Below are 17961 nucleotides of genomic sequence, written 5' to 3' on the forward strand. Positions count from 1 at the left end.
CAGTGGTTAGCACTGCTGCCTCACAGCGCCAGAGACCTGGGTTCAATTCCCACCTCAGGCGACTGACTGTGTGGAGTTTGCACGTTCTCCCCGTGTTGCGTGGGTTTCCTCTGGGTGCTCCGGTTTCCTCCCACAGTCCAAAGATGTGCAGGTCAGGTAAATTGGCCATGCTAAATTGCCTGTAGTGTTAGGTAAGGAGTAAATGTAGGGGTATGGGTGGGTTGCGCTTCGGCGGGTCGGTGTGGACTTGTTGGGCCGAAGGGCCTGTTTCCACACTGTAATGTAATCTAAATCTAAATCTAGTTTAGGACTGAAATGCTGCCTTAATATCACTGCCAACTATTCATTGATCAGAATTAATGCATTTTTTTGAAAACTGCTACTTTATGTTTTCTCCAATTCACATGGTAGGTCGACAGCGTAGCAGAAATGTTAGAACACAGTACAACGCAACGATAACATAAGTTGTCCCATAAGAAACGTGTGTAGTCCTTTGAAGAACTATTCAAAGCTGCTCATTCAAATAAATGCAGGAGGGCTCAGTGGTTAGCACTGCTGCCTCACAGCATCGGAGTCCCAGGTTCAATTCCAGCCTCGGGCGACTGTCTGTGTGGAGTTTGCACATTCTCCCCGTGTCTGCGTGGGTTTCCTCCGGGTGCTCCGGTTTCCTCCCACAGTCCAAAGATGTGCAGGTCAGGTGAATTGGCCATCCTAAATTGCTCATAGTGCGAGGTGCATTAATCAGAAGGGGAAATGGGTCTGAGTGGGTTACTCTTCGGAGGGTCGGTGTGGACTGGTTGGGCAGAAGGGCCTGTTTCCACACTGTGGGGAATCTAATCTAGTCATTTTGCGGATTACAAGACCTTGCAAACAGGAAAAATATAAGTGATTAATTGATGTATCTCAGAATGAGGAAATAACGTTAGGTCGGAGATCAACAAGACTTTCGACACTTCAAATAATGTAGGATTTTCTGTTTTAAACTTGAAACTCAAAAACTGGAAAAGATCTTGAAATTCCATGGAAACATTATCCTCGAATGGACCTTGAAGCTGAAGTCTTCTAACTCAGACAAGATGACACTTTATAATGTGATGTAAAACATAGCTATTTCAATAGCAATAGATAACCCACAAGACAGGAAACTGTTCAACTCCACCACCTCAATCCAAAACCAAAATCACACCGACTTCAATCAAACAGCTTTAGCATGCAGATAATGCCTCTGTGTGTTACTCAGAAACTCAGCTCCAAGTTACTGTTGACTCCTTGTCAATTCTTTCGTGCTTCTGAAAAAAAAACTAATGTTCTCTTCCAACCAGCTCCCAAAGTAAAATGCATCCCCACCCCTCACCCAACTTCCCCTTCAATTAAGATTAACAGTGAACACCTGGAAAATATGGACTATTTGTATCTTAGGAACTGCCTCTTCACCTGGACAGACCGAGACAATAAAAATTATCACTACCTCCAAAGTGGCAGCTCAGTGTTCCACCAACTGAGGCAAAAAGTGTATCTGAGGATCTGGATCTCAAACCAGAGATTAAGACCAAAGTTTTACTGGGTACAGTTCACGCCTTGGAGACCTAGACAACCTAAAAAGGCATTTCAAAGCACTGGAGAAATACTACTATTGATGCCTTTGCAGCTTCTTCTGAATCCAATGACAAATAAGGTCGTCCAATAACAGTGCCCTTGCCCAAGCCAACTTGTCCAGAATTAACACCACTGGGTAGAACATGTCATTCATGCATATGACTCCCAAGGCAGCTGTTCTACTCAAACTTCTGCAGGAAACTCCTAGGAAGAGAGCAGAAAATGCTCCCAAACATCCCAGAAGAAGCCAAACATTCCTACCAATTATATGAGAGACTCTGGCATGTGAGACCAAAACAGAGAAGGCTCATTTAGGAATACACCAAATGCATCAAGACAATTTATCAGGAGCAAACAGAATTATTATAGGAATCACACAACTCAACAAATAATCCCAAATATCCAACACTTTAAAGCAGCATCTGGTGTGCACATGGTAAAGTCTGCAGATTGTACACTGGATTTCACAGTTTCAGAACTCATTAAAATAAAGTTGAACCAAGTCATCTTTGATTTAAAGGGGCTGCCTAAGAAGAAGCAATTAATGATACTGTCTTCCAAACCAGACAGGATTCATTCCCTTCACACTTAAAGCTTTGTTACATTACCCAAACTTGAAAATGAGCACAATGTATCAGTGTATTCGAGCAGCTTTCTTCTCTCCTTTACTGATGATTCTGACTTATTTGGGGAACTGCTTCAGTGGCAGCCATCAGACTTCTGGCCCCAGTGACTAATTCTTCATCTGAAGAGTTTAGATTAAGAATGTTAATTGGCTATTCAATTGTGGGATGCATAGCAAGAGTCTCCAGCCACACACTTTCCTACATTGATTATGAGGTAGCTATCAGGAGTTTGAATCCTAACTGATAAGTTTTTCTTTTTCATTTGGTGACAGAATTCAAGCAGTTGATGGCTCGTTTCTTTTTGGTCTATTCCCAAATGGCCACATTTCCTGAACACTTTCAGCTTCAGATCATCTTTCATGCAAACAAAATTCTTCAACCCGTTTAAGCACTATGCTGTACAGCATCTGTTTAATATATATTCAATTTAAGAGTAAAATATCCTGCTTAATGTTAAGTGCCAAGAACAGTGCATAAACATTATTTACCATGTAGGGGCAGCCACCACAGCTTCATGTTACACATTGAAAAGCATTTAAAGACTAAATGTAAAACTACTCAATTTTGTTTTAGTTGAAGATAAACTGCTTTTGTATAGCATGCACTGACTAAAAGGTGCTGGTTTGAAGCATGGCTTTAATACTCCAGCAGCCTTGGGTCTCACAAGATGGTGGTTTGCACAATGGTGGTCAGTTTAGCAGTCCCAATCTGTGTTGACACTCTTGGTCACACTTGCTGCTGCTGCTGAAGGTAATGCCCTGAGAAGGTGAGAGATTTGCTGGCCTCCATTTTCACTCATCCCTCTCCTCAGCCAGTTTACCTTTCCATTTCTCCTTGCCTCTTCTGATGGTCCTCTGAACAGTGAGCTCCAAAGGTCCCAGCCATCAGCAGCTTTTAACCAGTGCCATCTGTTGCAACATCCGCATTTTCATGTTTCCTTTGCAGATTTGCTCTAAGGATACATACCGATCATCAATCCATGAATGTGCTGAAGCATTGCCCATGTTGTTGGCTTGGGTTGAGTGTAGACTGATGGAAGTCTTGCCGAGCACGTTAATTCTGACTTAGTGTCTTTGCCCCAACAAGTAATACCAAGGATAGATTCTCAACAGCAAAAGATGAGCAATGGAATTTACAAAATCATGGACATCTTGTGTTTCACACGTTTTACAACTGTAGGACTTTTGAAATTCCACAGCAGCTGTGATTTTCATGCACAATTTGGTTTTGAGCAGCTAAGCTACATTCTACCTGCACTAATGCACAATCGTAAGACAGATTTTCACCACAGCAAAGGCTTTAGCTCCAGTGCACCATACAAAATTGATATAGTGCCCAAAGACATTTGCGTGGCATGACTTGAGAAATCTATAACATGCGTTATGAAACCTTATTGCTTATTGGTGTCACTGTGACCATATGTAAAAATTAGCATATCCATCCATATGAATGAAGCATGCTGCACTGGACATCCCTGTTTTATATACACCAGTATCATAATACAAACACAAAGACGCACCTGTAAAACTGGTACTGTTCATATGCCAAGGATATTTCTAGGGCTGAAAGATCACCTTTCAGCGAATGTATAGCGAATGTAATCTTGCCTAGATAAGGAGTGCCACATTTATTAGCACTCACTTGAGATGAAATCCTTTTTAAATAAACCACTGAATGCATAACTCAAGTCCAAAAATGCTAATAGAATCATCTATCAAAGACAAAAAAAAGAGTAGTTCTATATAGAGTCATAGAGATGTATAGCATGGAAACATCCAGTCCAACTCGTCCATGCTGACTAGTCCCATTTTCCACCACTTTGCCCATATCCCTCTAAATCCTTCCCATTCATATACCCAGCCAGATTCCATTTAAGTGTTGTAATTGTACCAGCCTCCACCACTTTCTCCAGCAGCTCATTCCATACACACACCACCCTCTGTGTGACAATGTTGCCCCTTAGGTCCCTTCCTTATCTTTCCCCTCTCGCCCTAAACCTATGCCGTCCAGTTTTTGGACTCCGCCACCCCAAGGAAACGACCTTGTCTATTCACCCTATCCATTCCCCTCATGATTCTATAAACCTCTAAGTTCACCTCTCAGCCTCCTACGCTCCAGAGAAAACAGCCCCAGCCAATTTAGCTTCTCCCTACAGCTCAAACTCTCCAACCCTGGCAACATTCTTGTAAATCTTTTCTGAATCCTTTCAAGTTTCAAAACATCCTTCCTATACTAGGGAGCCCAGAATTGAATGCAATATTCCAAAAGTGGCGTAGCCAACATCCTGTATAGCCGCAACTTGACCTCCCAACTGTTAAATTCAATACACTGACTAATAAAGGCAAACAAGCAAAGTATGCCATGCCCAAACCTGAAACAAACTTCCAATGAATAAAAATCAGATGCAACCACATAATAGCTCTACATTTAGTTATTAACATTATAAAACTGTTACATTAATATAAGTAAAATAATGCAAGCAGCATCATATGCAGACAAGCATTCTGTTACCTTGCTAGGGTCACTACTTTAAGCACTGGTCTCTCTGAGCAACCTGAAGCTATATATTCTTGTCTGTGTGTGTCCATCACTCTAGCTCACACAATAAAGAGTTGCATCAGCAGGATTATGGGTATGCTGGTGTTACGATTTTTGATTTTTTTTAATAAAGACTATTTTAAAAATATACTTTCAAACATACATGGAAGTGAAACAATTAATAAAAAATATGTAAAATGACACATTAAGTTTCTAAAACTTCAGATTACTTTTCAGAACAAGCTCCACCTGATCGCCACCATGTTACATCAAACAGTTTATGCTATAATGTGCATTTCTTCAACGCGAATTGGCTATAGCATGATTGAAGAACTTAGACCATTTGTAGGATGCAAACTTTTCTTACCTGAATTGGCTATACACAATCCTAGCCCCATTAGTTTAAATGGTATTGTTATTACACAAGTACTCATTTTATTTGTTCAGAACATTGAAATAATCATGCCTCTAACAATGTCAGAAATATACATGAGCAAATTGGAAAGGTTTGTTATTTGGGGTCATTTTCTGTTTAGTAACATTTATGGGGCAACATTGCAAAATTGTATTCTATAAAGGTGAAACAACAGAAGTAGAAACTGCATTACATATGGATGTACTGATATAATATTGGTAAAGCACAAAGGTGGAAAATGGTTAGAAGAGGCATAAACTGCAGGAATGTTGGTTGAAAAGTCTCTTCTGTGTTTCCACATGTAGCAGAATTATTCATTTTCTAAATTCCGCAAATACAAATCTGTAACTGGTTTTATGAACACTGGAAATGTCAGTTACGTCCTGTGCCAATCAACAGGTGGATGGAAACTACATCTTGCAGTCCTTGGTGTCCATATATATCAAATTGTTAATTTAGTGATCAATTAAATTTATATGGATAATCTTTCTTCCTCATTGGAAAACAAATTAAAAACGACATCTAACTTTTTCATTTAAATCCTAACTATAGATCTAGAGGACCTGAAATGCTTATAAATTACCTTTTTTTTAACATCACCTGAAGCTGCTTATATATAGTCTTACAGGCACTGCCAACCTTACCCAGTGATAGAGAAAGCTTTTGCATTTATAAAGAACCTTGTCATGTCCTGAAGCATCTTAACAGAGTTTTACAATTAAATACCCTTGCATTGTAGTTGCTGTTATGCAAGTGATTACACTCCACATGCTAGCTTTGATGTTAAAAGACAGAGCATGATCAGTAATGAACATACACCTTAATGAGCAGGATAAATCAGTCATTCAGTTCCTTGAGCCTGCTTCACCATTTAATAAGATCGACGCTGATCTGATTGCAATTTCTAATCAATGTTGCCACCTACCCATGATAAGTTAACATCACCCCCTTGCTTAGTTCCTGTGGATTGAAGAGTGAGGCTTTAGCTCAGGAGTCTTTGACAAGGAGGTTGAGTGAAGTGATTATGCCACAGTTGAAGAGGGTGAAGACATGACGGCCAAGCTGGTTCAGTGTCTAGGTGCTTGATGTGGGAGGTCAACGACTCTGGTGTATCTGGCTCGTATAAGTGTGGAAAGTGTGTGCACATTCAGCTACTAACAGAGCATATTGCAGCACTGATGAAAGAACTCGAGGACCTTAGACTCATCAGAAAGAACGAGATCTTTCTGGACAAGACCTTCAGCGAGGTTATTACACCGACCATACCAGAAGAGAGCAGAAGAGAGCAGACGATGAGGAAGGCAGAGAGGAGACAGGTGCAAGAGACCCTCGGGGAAAGTACCTGTCAGGAACAAGTTGAATCTTTTGGAAACAGTAGAGACAGATGACACTGCCAGTCCGTGAGGCGGCCAGGTCTGTCAGTCAAAAGTTGGTGTGGAGACAGAGCGGAAGAGTCGGACATCGCACAGAGCCGTGGTAATAGGGGACTCCATAGTGAGAGGAACTGACCGGGGTTTTGTGACAGCAAGCGGGACTTAAGGATGGTGTGTTGCCTTCCTGGTGCCAGGGTTAAAGACATCACAGACTGAGTGAAATCCTCAAGGACGATGGTGAAGAGCCAGAGGTGTTGGTACATGTCGGCACAAATGATGTTGGGAAGAAGAGGAGGAACATACTACAGCGGGACTTCAGAGAACTAGGAAGAAAGCTGAAAAGCAGGACGACCAGGGTGGTTGTCTCTGGTTTGCTTCCAGTTCCTCGGGCTGGTGAGGCCAGAAACAGGGAGATAATAGACTTGAACATGTGGCTGGGGAACTGGTGCAGGAAGCAAGGATTTAAATTCTTGGATGTTTTGTGGTAAGCATAAATTATACCAAGAGAGACGGTTTGCACCTTAATAAGTTGGGGACCAGCATTCTGGCAGGCAGGTTTGCTACTGCAACACAGCTACGTTTAAACTAAGTAGCTGGGGGGGATGGGACAAACTGGATGTTTAAGAAGGAAATTGAAGGGAAAGTTAGAACAAGGGAAGTCAAGAAAGACAACTTTATCAATGAGGCAGGAAACTCAAAAAGGGATCATGCTGTAAGGTTGAGTGAAATAGGAGTTGATGGGAAGGGTGAGGGGAATAACAAATTAAAAATACTATACATGAATGCACGAAGAATTAGAAATAAGATGGATGAGCTTGAGGCTCTTTTGGAAATTGGCAGATACGATATTGTGGGGATAACTGAGACGTGGCTTCAAGTGGACAGGGCCTGGGAAATGAATATTCAAGGCTACACGTGCTATCGTAAGGACAGACTGACGGACAGAGGGGGTGGGGTGGCCATGTTGGTAAGGGATGATATTCAGTCCCTTGCGCGGGGGGACCTAGAATCAGGGGATCTACAGTCAGTATGGATAGAGCTGAGAAATTCTAAGGGTAAAAAGACCCTCTTGGGAGTTATCTACAGGCCCTCAAACAGTAGTCTGGATGTCGGATGTAAGTTGAATCAGGAGCTGAAATTGGCCTGTCGCAAAGATGTTACTACAGTTGTTATGGGGGATTTCAACATGCAGGTAGACTGGGAGAATCAGGATGGCATTGGATCTCAAGAAAGAGACTTTGTGGAGTGCCTCCGAGATGGATTCTTATAACAGCTGGTGCTGGAGCCTACCAGGGAGAAGGCAATTCTGGATCTGGTATTGTGCAACGAACCAGAATTGATCAGGGACCTCAAAGTGAAGGAGCCATTGGGAAGTAGTGACCATAATACAATAAGCTTCAATCTGCAATTTGAGAGGGAGAGGGTACAATCGGAAGTGACAATATTTCTGTTGAATAAAGGGAACGATGGAGCTATGAGGGAGGAGCTGGCCAAAGTTCAATGGTGCAATACCTTAGCAGGGATGACAGTGGAAGAACAGTGGCAGATATTTCTGTGTATAATGCAGAAGATGCAGAATCAGTTCATTCCAAAAAGGAAGAAAGATCCTAGGAGGAGGCATGGGTGGCCGTGGCTGACGAGGGAAGTTAAGAAACATATAAAGTTAAAAGAGAAAAAGTATAACATAGCAAAGATAAGTGGGAAAATGGAGGACTGGGAAGCGTTTAAAGAACAACAGAGGATTACTAAGAAGGAAATACGCAGAGAAAAAATTAGGTACGAAGGTAAACTGGCCAAAAAGATAAAGGAGGATAGTAAAAGCTTTTTTAGGTATGTGAAAGGCAAAAAAATGGTTAAGACTAAAATTGGGCCCTTGAAGACAGAAACAGGGGAATAAAGAAATGGCAGAAGAATTGAATTGATACTTCAGATCTGTGTTCACTGGGGAAGACACAAGCAATCTCCCTGAGGTAACAGTGGCTAAAGGATCTGAACTTAAGGAAATTTATATTTGCCAGGAATTGGTGTTGGAGAGACTGTTAGGTCTGAAGGTTGATAAGCCCCCGGGGCCTGATGGTCTACACCCCAGGGTACTGAAGGAGGTGGTTCGAGAAATCGTGGACGCGTTGGTGATTATTTTCCAGAGTTCGATAGATTCGGGATCAGTTCCTGCAGATTGGAGGGTGGCTAATGTTGTACCATTTTTTAAGAAAGGTGGGAGAGAGAAAGCAGGAAATTATAGACCAGTTAGTCTGACCTCAGTGATGGGAAAGATGCTGGAGTCTATTATAAAGGATGAAATTATGACACATCTGGATAGTAGTAACAGGATAGGTCAGAGTCAGCATGGATTTATGAAGGGGAAATCATGCTTGACTAATCTTCTGGAATTTTTTGAGGATGTAACTCTGAAGATGGATGAGGGAGATCCAGTAGATGTAGTGTACCTGGACTTTCAGAAAGCTTTTGATAAAGTCCCACATAGGAGGTTAGTGAGCAAACTTAGGGCGCATGGTATTGGGGGCAAAGTACTGACTTGGATTGAAAGTTGGTTGGCTGATAGGAAACAAAGAGTAGTGATAAACGGCTCAATTTCGGAATGGCAGGCAGTGACCAGTGGGGTACTACAGGGATCAGTGCTGGGACCGCAGCTTTTTACAATTATATTAATGATTTAGAAGATGGTATTAGTAATAACATTAGCAAATTTGTTAATGATAGTAAGCTGGGTGGCAGGGTGAAATGTGAGGAGGATGTTAGGAGATTACAGGGTGACCTGGACAGGTTAGGTGAGTAGTCAGATGCATGGCAGATGCAGTTTAATGTGGATAAACGTATGGTTATCCACTTTGGTGGCAAGAACAGGAAAGCAGATTACTACCTAACTGGAATCAATTTAGGTAAAGGGGCAGTACAAAGAGATCTGGGTGTTCTTGTACACCAGTCGATGAAGGTAAGCATGCAGGTACAGCAGGTAGTGAAGAAGGCTAATAGCATGCTGGCCTTCATAACAAGAGGGATTGAGTGTAGAAGCAAAGAGGTTCTTCTGCAGCTGTACAGGGCCCTGGTGAGACCACACCTGGAGTACTGTGTGCAGTTCTGGTCTCCAAATTTGAAGAAAGACATTCTGGCTATTGAGGGAGTGCAGCGTAGGTTCACGAGGTCAATTCCTGGAATGGCGGGACTACCTTACGCTGAAAGACTGGAGCGACTGGGCTTGTATACCCTTGAGTTTAGAAGACTGAGAGGGGATCTGATTGAGACATATAAGATTTTTAAAGGATTGGACACTCTGGAGGCAGGAAACATGTTTCCGCTGATGGGTGAGTGCCGAACCAGAGAACACAGCTTAAAAATACGGGGTAGACCATTTAGGACAGAGATGAGGAGAAACTTCTTCACCCAGAGAGTGGTGGCTGTGTGGAATGCTCTGTCTCAGAGGGCAGTGGAGGCCCAGTCTCTGGATTCATTTGAGTTGGATAGAGCTTTCAAGGATAGTGGAATCAAGGGTTATGGAGATAAGGCAGGAATAGGATACTGATTAAGGATTATCAGCCATGATCATATTGAATGGTGGTGCAGGCTCGAAGGGCAGAATGGCCTACTCCTGCACCCAATGTCTATTGTCTATTAACAAGAATTATCTAGCTTGGCCATAAAATTACTTAAAGACCCTGGTTCCACAGTCTTATGAGAATGCCAAGAATTCAAAACCCTAAGAAAAATCACCTCATCTGTCTCAAATAGGTGATCATTTATTTTTAAACAGTGACCTCTAGCTCTAAATCTTCTATAAGAGAAAGCATCCTCTCCATATTTACCCTGTTAAGCCCCTTCATCAGGACCCTGTATGTTTCAATTAAGTCATCTCTGACTCTTCTAAACTCCAGCAGATGTCTGTCCATTCTGTCTAACCTTCCCTTCCTGGTATCCATTTTAGAAATATTTTGAACTGCTTCCAACAGAGTTATATCCTTCCTTAAAGTGACCATAACTATATACGGTACTCCAGATTTGGTCTCACCAGAGCCCTGTACGACTGAAGTATAACCTCATACTTCCATTTTCAATTCCCTTCACAATAACTGACAGCTTACTATGAGTTTTCTTAATTACCAATTACTGGCCCATTAGCCTCTTGCAATTCAAGCACGAGGACACCCAGATCCCTCTGTATCTCAGTGCTCTGTAAACATCTAGACAGCTATTTTTCCCTTTCCTGCCAAAATGGACAATTTCACATTTTCCCACATTATTCTTCTTTTGCCACATCATTGACAACTCATGTAATCAATATCTTTTTGTAATTTTGCGTTTTCTTAATAACTTACTTTCTCACCTTTCTTTGTGTTATTAACATATTTAGCAACATACACTCTGGTCTGTCCTTCATCCAAGTCACCTTCATTAAAAATAATTCAGTGGAGACTGATTCTGTCCTCTATCCAGGACCCGAATATTTACACTTTCCAACAGCAGGCAGTGAACACGATTGAGACATAGAAACCTTGGGAGCTTCACTGTTGAAGTCACTGAGACCCAATAGGGAATTTTCAACCAACTCCAGCTAGCTGAACTTAAAACAAAAAAAAAATTGACCCTCCAATGATGTAACACTAACTTTAACAAAATTTTGCAATTACCAAATGTGTCAGAAAGCTCCTAAATAAGTACTTCTACAAAGCTAATAGAATGTTAAGCTATGTGAAAATTAGGGATTCCCTCTAATTTAATAATCTTTACTGAAAGAGTGAGTCTTTAGGATGGTCTATGGTGTACATTTTACAAAAACTAATCTCTTGCTTTGAAATGGTCACCAATATTACTAATTGCATTCAGCTAATTTTAAACATGACAAGTACAGAATTTTCCCTCTAAGTCAAATGACAGTACTGGTTACACAATTGTGTACATCATGCAGCCACAAAATCTCTATGATGTGAGAGTTTGGAATGCTATACTACAGCTTCCCCTCTATGGGAATAGTGGCAGTACTGCTTCAAGATGTACAGAACTCTGCAGTGCAGTACAGAAATAACCTCAGAGGATTCAAGCACATTTTAATCAGAAGACTCTTGTACCTTACAAGTGTTTTCTAATGCCAACCTACAAATCTATATGAGCGCTACAGGTTTTCGACAAAGCACTATAGCACAGAAAACACTTCAACCAATTTCAAAGACAACATATAAGCAAATACAGTGGAGTTCCAGCAGCAAAGTAACGGACTCTGAAAAGCATGGATTTCTCAGCCAGTACTCACCTGTAACATAGGGTAAGGATATTCCATACAGTAGACACTGAACATGCTTACGAGTTGCTGTAGGGTACTCGAATTAAGAGAACCAAGGCACTGTGACTACGATGAGTGTGAGAATTGGTCTATCCGTCAAACGTGAACAGCTGTTTAAGGATTTGTGATGCACACAGTGCAGGCCTTCAGCAACGTGAGGAGGGGAGGCTTGCTGCCCGGTAACATGCTTTCAGCTGTTGCAATCAAACTTCTGCGAATTAACCCTCATGTCCTGGCCCTGAAGACTCGATCTGTTTGTAGAGAAGGCATCTGCTTCTCACTACCCTGACAAAAGTTTTTTTTAAAAGCAATGTGCCTGCAGTGTAATAGATACAAACAGGTGCACACTTGCCATTTTAACTCAAACAGGCAAGTTTTATACGTTTGAAAGCTGCCTTTCAACAGGACATTCCAAACAGTTTTACATGTTACGTTCTATCTTTACTGATATATCCACTTTAAACAAATACAGCTAATCTTGTTAAATTTCTTTATGTCAGCATGAGTGACAGGAGTCATCAATATAAACTGATGTGAAGTCTGGCAAGACTGCAGGAGGCAAGTTAACCCCTTATATAACTATACAATATGTGCACCACTTAATGTAAAGCGATTTCCATATTCACTGCTGCTCCAATGCTTAAGTTTGACCAGTTGGATCCTGCTCTCTTGAAACATTATAAGAATTGAAACAACAGTCCATTATCAACCTAACTTTTTAAAATAAATTATTTTTATGGTGTTATACTGCTCCCAACCCTTCCCATGTTATTTTAATAAAACATTTTACAAATTTAAAAATTTAGCTGGCTTCAAAATCAGTCAGCTATATTTGTCCTGCACCAATAGCGCCAATATTGTATTATCAGCTATCACATTTAACAAAGTAAAGGTCTTCATATATTTGTACTGTTGCATATGGTTGTGTGAAATGGCTACTGCCCAAACTCTTTATTTACAGATCATGACATTGGAGGTCACATGAGAATGGAAAGCCACAGCATGCAAAGTGATTTACTCAAACATTCCCTTCATAAAAAGAAAGAAGCTTGCAATGTTTCATCATTTGCAAGTTATTACACACACCTCAAAAATAGTCCATACAGAAAATATCAACAAAACACTTTCATTCTTTCTAGCTAGTTTCAGAGAATTCAGACCAACATACAGTACATGCGAATTTTTGTTGGCTGCTTATCTGGTGTTTGCTGGTTCTTGAGAGGAACGTTGACTCTCTAGTGAATCTTTCAGCCATGGTGAGTGTTGCTGTTGCAGTAACTGTTCATGTTGATCCACTGCATTTATTGGGGAATGGTTGATCTCTGGGACTGAGGGTAATTCAGTTCCTCACACAGTTGGTGAAATCAAATCTTCATCAGCTAACTGCTGCGAAGGAGCAACTTTGCCACTTCATGTACATATCGGTCATTGTACGGATAGAGAAAGTCATTTGTTTTGTATACAATTGAGGTGACAGCTTCTCTACACAGGTTCTAAGCCACATGGGCTGACTTTTGAATGTGCCAAATACTTGCAATTCTGTTCGGCTATCCAACTTTCAGTTCTGACAACAATCTGGAAACTTTATCAAAGTGAAGTGTGGGCTGCATATCATTTTACTTTTATCTTGTCATTCACTCATTTTACCATTTCCGCCTTCAGGAGCTTTTTTGCTGTCAGAAGGATAGTCTGGTTGTGGCATATGCTACTTGCTGGACTGGATTACTTTCCACACCTTCAGTAGATGTGTTTCTTCACTCTAAGACTGCCTCGTACGCATCTGTACTAGATCTAGTTAATTTTTGATTATCTAAATTTTCACTGCTGCTTCAGCCTATTTCGTTGGGGACAATGAGGTGAGCTGTATCAGTGAATTTTGAAATCATTCACAAAATTCCTGAGCTTTTCACATGTGAAGCAAGGCCCATTATGTCACAATATCAGGAAAGCTATGATGACTTATGAGAGTTTTCAGGCATTCCATAATCTCACTAATAGTACTTGATGTCACCTGGTATAGCCTCTAGTAGTCTGAATGAGAGTTGACTCTGATTACATAATCAGTGCTGAAGAGAGTAAAGAGGTCGACTCTAACCTTCACTCATGGTCTATCTGGGATGTCACAAATTTGTTATGAGCCAGACCAAACCCCCTTCAAATATATCAAGGAGATGGCATAGACCTTTTTTTTTGTTATTTAAAGGCAAGCGTAAGGTGCTGTGTTTCAGATGTAATTGGATTGGTTACAATACTTGGCTTTAAGGAAAACACATTTTATTCCAACTCTACAGTTAAAATACAAATAAAACAAAGAATTAGTCTTACTTTAACTCTATTGGGAAACTTAACAGAATGACAGATTATTTAACTACTAAACAGTAGCTGGTCCAATATAGTAACATCCCATAAACACACCCTTGACAAAGGCAAATTCAGTAAAATAGATGGTCTCACATGCAATGTTTCTCAAGTCCAGGAGGAAAGAACATCAAGAGAAATTTCTGGCAGAGACCGAGAACTCGAGTGTTTTGCTATAACAGGGAAGGGGGTAAGGCAGCTTTAAAATCCTGACAATTCCTGAAAACCAAGCTCAAACTCTGGCTCTGTGGGAGCCTGACTCCACCCATTCATGCTGCTACTATTGTTCCAACTTAAAAAAAAGTTCCCAAGGCCTCACAAGCAGTTTACTTTATTGGCTTGGAATAGACCGTTCTGCCTCTGTCTCAACCTCTCTTCACAAAAAAAAGGAAATATACACCTCTTAAAGCCATAGTATTGTCATAATTGGCTTTTAGCCTGATGTTCATTTCAAATAATATATTAGCCGATGTGGTCCTTAAATCTCATTGTTCATGTTTAGCTACTGGATGTGGGCATCTCTATTTATTTAGATTAGTGTGGTGCTGGAAAAGCACAGCAGGTCAGGCAGCATTCAAGGGGCAGGAAAATCAATGTTTCGAGCAAAAGTCCTTCATCAGGAATAGGCTTTTGCCCGAAACGTCGATTTTCCTGCTCCTCGGATGTTGCCGGACCTGCTGTGCTTTTCCAGCACCACTCTTACCTAAACTCTGGTTTCCAGCATCTGCAGTCCTCACTTTTGCTTTATCTCTATTTATTGCCTATGGCCTGTTGCCCTTAAGGTGGTGTGCTAGGGTTGGAGCTCTCTAGGCTTCCTCTGACAGGACTCATTTCTAATGACTTGCATTAATGAACTTCACCATCTTTTTGGAAATAACTACTAGTTCCTTTGTACAAGATGCCACCAAGGCTAACAGTTCACCTCTGTATGCTCAATATTCTCATACAGCAACAGTTCTGCCCTTGATAGTTTCAGACTATCCTCGCCTCTCAAATACCTGTATCACTGGAGTTGTAACTGGTGATGCAGCTCGCTTGATCTGTCCAATTTGATAGCTTTCAGAACATGCACATACAAACAAACAAGAAACAAGAGGAGGCCAGTCAGCCCTTCATGCCTACTTCCCCACTAAGATCATGGTCAATCTGATTTTAATTTCAACTCTACATTCCTGCATACCCCGATAATCTTTTAGCCTACTAGCATTCAAGAATCTATCTATCTACCTATTTCTACCTTAAACATATTTAAAGGATCTGCAAATGTTGCCTTTTGAGAAAGGGAATTCCAAAGACAAAAATGCTTATTTCTCTTTGGAGTAAATGGGCAACACCTTACTTTTAAGCTCCAACCCTGATTCCAGATTCACCCATTAAGCAAAAAACATAGTTTCAATATCCACCTGGTCAAATCCCCACAGGATTTCGAGTGTTTCAATTAAGTCGCCTCTGATTTTATTCCAGAGGATGCATGCCCAGTCTGTCTGGCCTTTCCTCATAACAACAAACTGTTCATTCCAGATTGTCATGCCATTGCTTTTCATCAAATATGGAAGATTCCACACCCTGTTCAAGTACCAAATCACTGAACCATCTTCACATCTCTTTGGATGCTGCCTGAACTGCTGTGCTCTTCCAGCACCACTAATCCAGAATCTGGTTTCCAGCATCTGCAGTCATTGTTTTTACCATCTTCACATCTGTCAGTTACTGCATCCAAGCTGCAATTTACACCATGTCAAGATTAGGGCAAAATCTTTTAATTGTCTGTACACTACCTATGAACTTGACTTTAGTCATCTTCAGTTGAAAATATTTCTTCTCTAGCTTCATGTTCATCTGGTGAGCTGTCACACTTTGCCGTACTAAAAATGATCCAGTTTCCTCAACCCGGCTTCCTATTTGTTACTGTGTCCTCTATTCATGCTAACATACCACCTCCAACATCATAAACTCTTCATCTTTTACTACTCTATTGATTCCACTTTATCCACCCTACTTATTACATTAGCAAAGAATTCTAATACATTTGTGAAATAGTAGTTTCCTTTCACAAGGCATGTTGGTTCTGCCAATTCTATTATGGTTGCCAAAAGTTTTGTTATTAACATTTTAACAATGGAGTCTAGCATTTTTGCAAAGACAAATATTAGAATATCTGGCTTAGCACTCACTTTCTGTTTTCCTCTTTCTTGAGCAGCGATGTTACATTTCCAGTTTTCCAATCCTTTCTAGAATCTAAAGAATTTTGGAAGATTACAAAAGTTAATTCACTATCTCTGTAGCCATTTCTTTCAAGGGATACAGGCCATCAGTTGAAGAGTACTTGCCAGCCTATAGCACCAAAAGAATGACTATTGTTTTTCTCTAGTGATGCTCCCCCTTCTCTTTAGCCTCTTAGGCTTTCTACTATTAAGAAACTTTTTCTTTCTTCTGTGAAGACAAACAAAACATTCTCATTCAAAGCTTTCGTCATTTTCTTGTCTTCCCATTTTTAATACCCTCATCTCAAGATCTAAGGGACCAATTCTCATTTTCGCTATTTCTATTGATATACTTGTCAAAGCTTTTCTAATTTGGTTTTATATTTCTTACTCCAATTACTTTGGTTTTTAAAAAGTCATGCTTTCCTGGTTTCTAAAATCTTCTCAGTCCTCTGAAATCATGTCTCACAAACTTGACTGAGTTTTTTGAAGAACTAACAAAGAGGATTGATGAGGGCAGAGCAGTAGATGTGATATGTATGGACTTCAGTAAGGCGTTCGACAGGGTTCCCCGGGGAGACTGGTTAGCAATGTTAGATCTCATGGAATACAGAGAGAACTAGCCATTTGGATACAGAACTGGCTCAAAGGTAGAAGACAGAGGGTGGTGGTGGAGGGTTGTTTTTCAGACTGGAGGCCTGTGACCAGTGGAGTGCCACAAGGATTGGTGCTGGATCCAATACTTTTCGTCATTTATATAAATGGTTTGGATAGGAGCATAAGAGATACAGTTAGTAAGTTTGCAGATGACACCAAAATTGGAGGTGTAGTGGACAGCGAAGAAGGTTCCCTCAAATTACAACAGGATCTTGATCAGATGGACCAATGGGCTGAGGAGTGGCAGATGGAGTTTAATTTAGATAAATGCGAGATGCTGCATTTTGGGAAAGCAAATCTTAGCAGGACTTATACACTTAATGGTAAGGTCCTAGGGAGTGTTGCTGAACAAAGAGACCTTGGAATGTAGGTTCATAGCTGCTTGAAAGTGGAGTCGCAGGTAGATAGGATAGTGAAGACGGCGTTTGGTATGCTTTCCTTTATTGATCAGAGTATTGAGTACAGGAGTTGGAAGGTCATATTGCGGCTGTACAGGACATTGGTTAGGCCACTGTTGGAATATTGCGTACAATTCTGGTCTCCTTCCTATCGGAAAGATGTTGTGAAATTTGAAAGGGTTCAGAAAACATTTACAAGAATGTTGCCAGGATTGGAGGATTTGAGCTATAGGGAAAGGCTGAACAGGCTGGGCCTGTTTTCCCTGGAGCATCGGAGACTGAGGGATAACCTTATGAAATGTTTATAAAATCATGAGGGGCATGGATAGGATAAATGGACAAAGCTTTTTCCCTGGGGTGGGGAATTCAGAACTAGAGGGCATAGGTTTAGGGTAAGGGGAAAAGATATAAAAGAGACCTAAGGGGCAACGTTTTCACGCAGAGGGTGGTACATGTATGGAATGAGCTGCTTGACGAAGGCTTGGTGGAGGCTACTACAAGTA

General features: G+C 40.9%; 1 protein-coding gene across 10 annotated transcripts in view; it reads right to left on the minus strand.

Moving 5' to 3' along the window:
• Positions 1–17961, minus strand: part of LOC140489423 (RNA binding protein fox-1 homolog 2-like) — a 370713-nt gene that overhangs the window by 152568 nt on the left and 200184 nt on the right. The window contains exon 1 of one of the 10 annotated variants that reach the window (XM_072588970.1): positions 11812–11999. The exons of the other annotated variants lie outside the window; for them this stretch is intronic. Coding sequence (XP_072445071.1) covers positions 11812–11856 — 45 coding nt within the window. The 5' untranslated portion in view covers positions 11857–11999. Of the gene's footprint in view, positions 1–11811; positions 12000–17961 lie in introns of those variants that run through there. 10 annotated transcript variants of the gene reach the window in all.

The sequence above is a fragment of the Chiloscyllium punctatum genome, chromosome 18 (genome assembly GCF_047496795.1).
Source record: "Chiloscyllium punctatum isolate Juve2018m chromosome 18, sChiPun1.3, whole genome shotgun sequence".
Classification (NCBI taxonomy): domain Eukaryota; kingdom Metazoa; phylum Chordata; class Chondrichthyes; order Orectolobiformes; family Hemiscylliidae; genus Chiloscyllium; species Chiloscyllium punctatum.